This window comes from Saccopteryx bilineata, chromosome 12, assembly GCF_036850765.1.
Source record: "Saccopteryx bilineata isolate mSacBil1 chromosome 12, mSacBil1_pri_phased_curated, whole genome shotgun sequence".
NCBI lineage: Eukaryota > Metazoa > Chordata > Mammalia > Chiroptera > Emballonuridae > Saccopteryx > Saccopteryx bilineata.
This window is the reverse complement of record NC_089501.1, coordinates 56,330,960-56,338,034: the sequence shown is the minus strand read 5'-3', so window position 1 is coordinate 56,338,034 and position 7,075 is coordinate 56,330,960. Positions and strand designations below refer to the sequence as shown.

The 7,075-nt window shown below is 62.1% G+C and overlaps 1 protein-coding gene across 1 annotated transcript in view; it reads left to right on the top strand.

Moving 5' to 3' along the window:
• Positions 1–2,430: 2,430 nt before the first annotated feature.
• PDE10A (phosphodiesterase 10A) overlaps positions 2,431–7,075 on the top strand; it is a 160,221-nt gene continuing 155,576 nt past the window's right edge. Inside the window, exon 1 of the mRNA XM_066247818.1 lies at positions 2,431–3,331. Within this exon, the coding sequence (XP_066103915.1) occupies positions 2,431–3,331 (901 nt within the window). The remainder of the gene's footprint in view (positions 3,332–7,075) is intronic.

Genomic DNA, 7,075 nt, shown 5'->3' with positions numbered 1-7,075 from the left:
TGAAAATCTCTTCCGAAGAGAGGACCAGCGGACGAGTGCCCAAGGCACTCATATACACAGAAGTGGACCCCGGGACCCAGCAGGGAGCATGCTTAACAAATGCCAGGAATTACCCGCAAACACCTCCTCCGCGGGTAACTTTTCCGTTGTCATGCATTTTGTTTTTAATTTATCCAGGACATGTGTGCCCTTCCATCAAACATTTGAAGAAGAGAAGAAGCACGAAACAATAGAAATTTGATTCCAGAAAAGGTTTAATGTAAACTACGGTTTGCATCCTGATTTAACAGACTCAGAGAGCAAATATTGGCTGCTTCCCTCCCTGCGCAGGTATGAAGGTTTATATTCAAGTCGCATGTAAATTTATTTGTAGCTGGCAAGCCGCTTGAATGTCTCCAAAAAAAAAAAAAAGACAGCGAAGAAAGCTTAAAGGATAAGAAGAAACATTTCGCGCATAAAGAAATGAACGGTGAACACTCGGAGGAGAAACACGTCCTCCCCAAGAGCGCGGCCAAGCCTCCGAGATGCCGCTGCGCGCGCCGGGTGGGGCCGCAGCCGGCGTGGACCAGCGACTTTCAGAAGAAAGTTGTGTCGGTTGTACACCCCCCAGGAGTGACCGCCTGAAGGCTGTAGCAGACCAGACAACTTAGCTTGGCGGTTCTTGTTGTTTCCTGCGCCGCCGCCCCCCCTCCCAATACAAAGCAAAACTGCAAAGTCCCCTCTGAATAAGGTAAGGGCACAGGGATCATTTTCTCATTCCGCAAGTTTAGGGATTCCGACCCGCGAGTGCCAGGGCGAGCGCTCCTTCCCCTCGCAGTCGGAGCTCGGAGCGCACCTGCCGATCACTGGAACGCCTCGGTCTTCACTGCGGGCAGAGGGCCTCGCTGCGTCCTGGGTGCCCCACCTGCCCAGTGTGCTCCAAACACAAATACAAAGATGCCCGTTTCCACTACGGGGTGTTTGGATGGAGTTGGGAAAAGCACAGACTAGGGGAGAATCTGGACCAAACTTCACAATAAAAACACCTGAGAACTGGTCAGAGAGAACATAACGTGGAGGGCAAGAATCAGCCGCCGGGACCTGGCACACCCCCGGGGCCCCAAATCCTCCCTCCGCGCAGCGGCGCTACCAGAGCGCACACCGCAGGCTCTGGTCACAGCCTAGCCCTTTCCTCAATCTGGGCTCCGGCGCGCGCGCTTCACCGCTGGGGAGGTGAGCCAGCTCGCGGAGTCCAGGCAGCCCGTTCCACTGCGGGACAGGAGGCCCGCCGCTCTCCGCTCGAATCCGGCGAGTGGTAGAGGCCCCGCCTGCGCGCGCGCCCGCCGGCACACGGACACCTGCGCCTCTGTGCGCTCCGGAGTTCCAACTTCCAAACTTCTGGCGGCTCCTCGTTTTTTGAGCCCTTTGGGCGGCACATTTCCTCCTAGAAGCAATTGTCTGGGTCCCAGGTTGGGAAAAGAAGGGGCGTGGTTACCTGAGAGATTCACTCGGGATGGTGTGGTCCTCAGGGCTTTGGGGACCGGCTCTCACAGTCTATCTCTTTTGAGCCCTAGTTTGCCCTTTCCAATCTCTGACATCACAAGGCAAACTGGGCCACGCACAGGAAGCGCCTTGTAAAGGGGGTGGATGGACCCACAAGGGACTGCTGGGATGGACTCGCTGCCCAAGCCTTAGTTTATTGGAAGCACTGCACGGTGATTAAAACCTGAACCCAAACCTCGAGGAGCTCAAAGCACAGCTCGGTTGGAGCCGCTGGCCCACCAAGGGAGGGTTCCCTGGCTCGGACAAGGCACAAACAGATGCGGCTCGCCCAGCAGTGCACAGCCTGCAGCAGCTGCCAGGCTGCGGGTTTAGACTCCAGAACGGCAGGCACAGAGGCGACAACGCCCTGCACAGCCGCAGGCGTCCTCCGCCCGGCCTCCCCGGCCCAGGTGCACGCCGTCCGCAGAGGGCCGCGTGGTGGGGGGGCCTGCGCCGAGGGGCCGAGTAGCCACGGGGCGCGCTACGTGGGCGCGGACCGCGGCGGCGTGGGGAGCACTCGCTCCGCCAGTGGGCGTCCTCTGCCGCCGCCGCCTCCACGGGCAGCGGCATTGCGGCGCTTTTCTCCGCTGCTTTGGAGCAGCGGCCGAGACTCAGCCGCCGGAGCGCGCACAAACCACACCGCGCTCGCAAGCAGCGACTCCGCAGCCCCGCGCCCCGGCCGGGTGCACGCCGATTGTGCGCGCCAGCCAGCAGCCAGGCGCCGCCGCCCGGGACACGCCGCGGCCCCGGGCCCTCCCGCACCCAAAGGGAAACACGATGTGAAGATTGGGCCGCGAGGGGCGCGGAAGACAGGAGAGAGAAGCTCGGGTTCGACGCTCGGCGGACCGGCCGAGGAGGGCAGGTCTTGCGGGGGCGGAGCCCGCGGAGGCCAGGCGGAGGAGGAGGGTCATGGCCAGCCCCGAAGAGCCGTTCGCTCCCCGCCCCCAGGCCCCCCTACCAGCGGCCGGGGACCAGCCCAGCTCCGGCTCCGGCAAACTCCGCCCGGAGCCCCGGCGCAGCGCGGTCGGCGGGGGGAGCGCGGCGGGCCCGGGCCCGGCCCCTGAGCGGCCTGGCCGCGGTCCGGCCGAGCGCGCCGCGCCCCCGCGCGCGCCCCCCTCCTGTGCAGGCCGCGCCAGCCCCGCGGGGGGCTCGGGCGCCCAGTCTGCGCCCGGCGGCGGCGGCGGCGGCTGGGTCCCGGCCCGCGCTCCCTTTGCGCTCGCCTTCTCCTCCCCTGTCCCCTCCCCCTCTCCATCTTCGTTTTACTTCTGGCCGCCGCCCCCGCGGCCCCCTCCTTCTCTTGTCCCCTCCTCATATGCCTTTCACCTCCCCGTGCGGCTCCCAGGAAGGGAGGGCGCAGCGGCGGCGGCGGCTCGAGGAGGCGGCTGCGATGCTGGCGGCGGCGGAGGACAAGAGGCGGCTCCCTTGAGCGTCCCCCCCGGCAGTAGTCCCCGCGGCGGCGGTGGCAGCGGCGGCGGGCGGCGGAGGCTCTTCCTCTTCCCTGCGCTCCTGGGTCTGCTGCTCCCAGCCCGCGCCGGGCCCCGGCCGCCGCCGCCGCCGCCCCGACTCCCGCTCCGCCCGGCCGCGCGCCACGCGGGCCCCCCCAGCTTCCCGGGCGCCGGCGGGGACGGCGCGGATCCCGGCCTCGGCCCCCACGCAGGCGGCGGCGGCGGCCGGACCCCGCGGCGGCCCCGAGGCGCCGGCTTCGCCCTCGCCGCCGCGGCCCCGCTGCTCTCCGGCTCCGACATGGAAGATGGACAGTCTAGTAACACGAGCTGCTTCCGAAGGCTGACGGAGTTTTTCCTGAGCCCCAGTAAGTGCCTGCTCCACATTCCCCGCGGCGGGGGCGGGCGGGGCGGGTCAGCCCCGGCGTGTGGCGCCCCGCGGGCTTCTCCGGAGGGGCGCGGGCTGGGGGTCCCGCCGGCTCCTGGACACTGGGGTTTCTTTCCCAGGCTCCGCGTGCGTGCGGGAGTGGGGTGACCCGGGGGGGCGCTGGGCGCTGAGAACAGGACCTGCTCTCCGGCGCTGTGTCTGCCCACACTTCCCTGACAGGTCTTTATACTTTCAACTCCGCGGTGAGGTACGCCAGCCTCCTCTCTCTCCAGCCGGGACCACTTGTCCGGGAGAGGAAACGCGCCTGTTTTCCACGGGGGTCCGGTCCTCTGAGACCCCTGGCTGGGCCTGGGCTGGCGAGGGCCCCTCAACCCCGCGTTCCCAGAGGTGAAGGCACTTGGGTTCCCCAGGTTCAGTGCGGGCGTCTCGGCCACTCTCCCCACCCCCACCCCGCCCCGTGACCCCGTTCCAGAGCGAGGACTAGCCCAGTGGAAAGGGCTGCGCCTGGCAAAGAGGACGCACCCCCGCCCAGACTCCACTTTCTGGATCCCGGGGGGTAGCTGGCGCTCGGCTTGGTGAAGGCCAGGACAATGGGCGTGAGGGTGGAGGAGAGAGAAGCCTCCGGTTCGTAGCCCCGGGCCGCGCCCCCCGGGAACACAGCCGCTCCGCCTCGTCAGCCCCGGGTACCAGACTGAGCGCGTGCTGGAGCAGGGGTGGCGGAAGGCGTGTCATGGGGGAGGGGGGCGAGACGGCATAAATAATCAAGGCAGAGGTTCGCTAGGAAGCAGGAAGCGGGAGATGACAAGGGAAGAGGCGCCCGGTGTGCAGAAGAGGGGACCGCCTTTGTCGTGGATGGAGGGCGAGCGAGGTGAGGATGGGACAGCAGGTCGTGCTGGGGCCGCGGGACACCGGCGACTCAGGCGCCAGCGGGGTCGGGCGCGGCTCCTCCCGGCCCTGAGCGCGGGGCTGGGGCGCCGCCGTCCACCGCGTGCACACCGAGCCTTTGTCTGCGCCTCGCAGGGGAACCGCGTTTCCGCGGCGCCTTCTCCGGGCAGACTCCTCCAGGGTTGGGCTGCTGTTCCGGCTTTCTGCTCCCGGGCCAAGCCTCCCTGCACCGGGGTCCCGCCCCTCCTCGCCGCTGGAACTTGTCTGGGTACCTTTGGGGTGCAGCCGCGGGGAGTGCCCGCGTGTCCCTATCGAGGGCGGGCTGCCATCCTCAGCCCCCTCCTGCCCCAACCCCCACCTGATCCCGCCACCCATGTGGGTCAACCCAAGTAGTGGCCAGGCTGCCTCTGGCTTGCACACTTGTGCAGGGGCTCCAGCCCGGTGGCCTCTGCTCCTACTTGCTGCTTGACGTGATCTTTAGGGCGTGGGCCCAAGTCTGGCAGCAGACCCCTGCTCCCCCCACCCCATCCTGTGCCTCCCCTGGTCTGATGGGGACTGCAGCCCCTAGCCCCGCCTGCAGGGGTTGGTGCTTTCAGAGATGCTGAGGTTGAGCCAGGCTGTGGTCAGGGCACCACAGCCTCACCTGCTGTCTTCAGATGTGTTAGGCACCCACATCTGTACTTCCTGAGACAGAGCCCAGCTGACCGTGGATGAGAGGTGGAAGAGAATGTGGAGTTCTGGGCCAGACCTGACATGCATTGGGTCAGCCACGGGCCAAGCTTTTCTCTGGTGCTTGTCCCATTCTTTCTTTAAAAAGCAAACATCTACTTTTTACTGTTCTCAGCCTTGGGTGGGGGTGGGGGGGCGGTGGTTGAAGGCGGCTGCATCTTGCCTGGGACAACATGGTGTTTGGAAGAGGGAGGTGCTGAGCAGACAGGGTTGGAGGCATTGAGACGGGACCTGTTTTCCTGAAATGACGAGGTTTCTGTCCGCTGCTGTTACTGCCGTTGGCGTGTTTGGGGCTGTACCCGTTGGCGTGTTTGGGGCTGTACCCGTCGTGAGGGATGTCGTGGAGCAGAGCGTCAAGGTGGCCGGCTGAAGTCGCGTGAAGTTGTCCCAGGGGGAACCCCATCAGAAGGGGTCCCCCCACTCCTGCAACATTCCCAGAGGGGGAAGCCCAGGGGGGGTAATACATTCAAGAGTTGTTGGGTTTGCGTGTTTATTTGCTTGTTTGTTTTGTCTCCTAACCAAATCAGCAGAGGGTAGCTTGGTGTTGGACTAGGAATATAGACATAGAGACGACAGACATCTTCTCTGGGACGTGGCTAAGGTACTAAGTACAAGGGTGCTTTTAAGGAAAACCGGTTGTCAGACTTACCTCCTGGAAAGGTGGGAAGTGGCGGGCCGACGCTTAGAAGACAGTAGCTAGTTTTGGCTATGACGCTTTCCTTTCCAATTTGGGGGTCTTTGTTCCTGTCCATCGTTGCATGACAGGTCGCATTTGTCTGAATTGCTGTAGTCCCCAAAGCTTAAGAGACCTTTTAGATATTTGGCAGTAAAAAAAAAATAAATAAATAAGACTTTTTGAAAAAAGAAAATAACCCGATACCATTAGAATGTAAAAACGCCCAAATGTGTACAGATGTGTGTTAATTGTTGCATGCATGTTCCCTTTCTCCATTTCAGCGTGATCTGTGGGCCTGACAAGCAAGGTGTCATGTACAGGCTGCCGAGGTCAGTTACTGTTTGTTTAAAGGGGTGTTTGTCGTGTTTCAGTCACCACCAGAAAGCAGCTCAGGTGTTGGAGGTACAGCTCTAGTTACTTCTGTTCGACTCACCGGTTCACTCAGTCACGCACAGAACAAACTCATTAAAAGCTACCGCCATGAGCTTCCAGGAGCTGCCCCTGTCCCAGGGGAGTTGACCAACCGGTAGGAGAGAGCTTCCTAGAAAGTGGGTTCCACACGGGTGCCCAGCACTCCCAAGGGTCCGTCCGTGGTCACCCGCTGTCCTTGTCAGGTCATTCCTGACTTCATGTCATTTCTCCACCTGCCTTGGATTGCTGACCTCTGAACTCCTCTGGAGCACAAAACCTCTGCACAAGGACAGCGCCAGTTCCTCTGGAGGGACCACGAGGTCTACTTTGCAGGTGTGTATGTGTGTGTGTGTGTGTGTGTGTGTGTGTGTATTTCCAGGGATGGTGGATTTGAAATACATGCACGTGTCACAGTGTCGTGTTGCTCCTGGTCTGCTCCTTGAGGCTTAAGATACTGTGTTGCCAACACTTGAACAAACTGGGATAAATATGGTCCCTGCTAAGAGCAAGTGTGTTTGACACATACGCACCGCACTCCACATTTAAACTTACGTTGACGGGCCTGGCGAGACCGAGGTTGCCGAGCACGCCTGGGCTGTGTGGCCAGCGGCGCGGCGGTGGGAACGGGTGCCAATCAACTAACCGTCAGCTAGCAGACAGTACCGAGGATGTGTTCAGTGCACGTTGTTGGAGGGAGATGGACAGAATCATCAGGGTGCCCGTGGAGGCCTGAGTCGTAGACATGGGTGCCGGACAGGGTCACCGGCAGAGCCCGGCCAGGTGCGGGTCTGAGTCGACCCGGTGGCGGTGACGAGTGTCACCAGAAAGGACTGACATTCAAGGGCCACTTTGTTGAACTGGGTGGGACTCTTGAGGTCCTTTAATTTAAATTTCACAAAAATTTTTTTAATTTAAAAAGAGAGAGGAAAGAGGAAAAACAAAGCAAAACGGCAACACCCGCTCAAAGAGAAGTCGTAAAAGCTTGAACGAGAAGCAGTGAAAACAGTCCAAGACGGTGTCGTC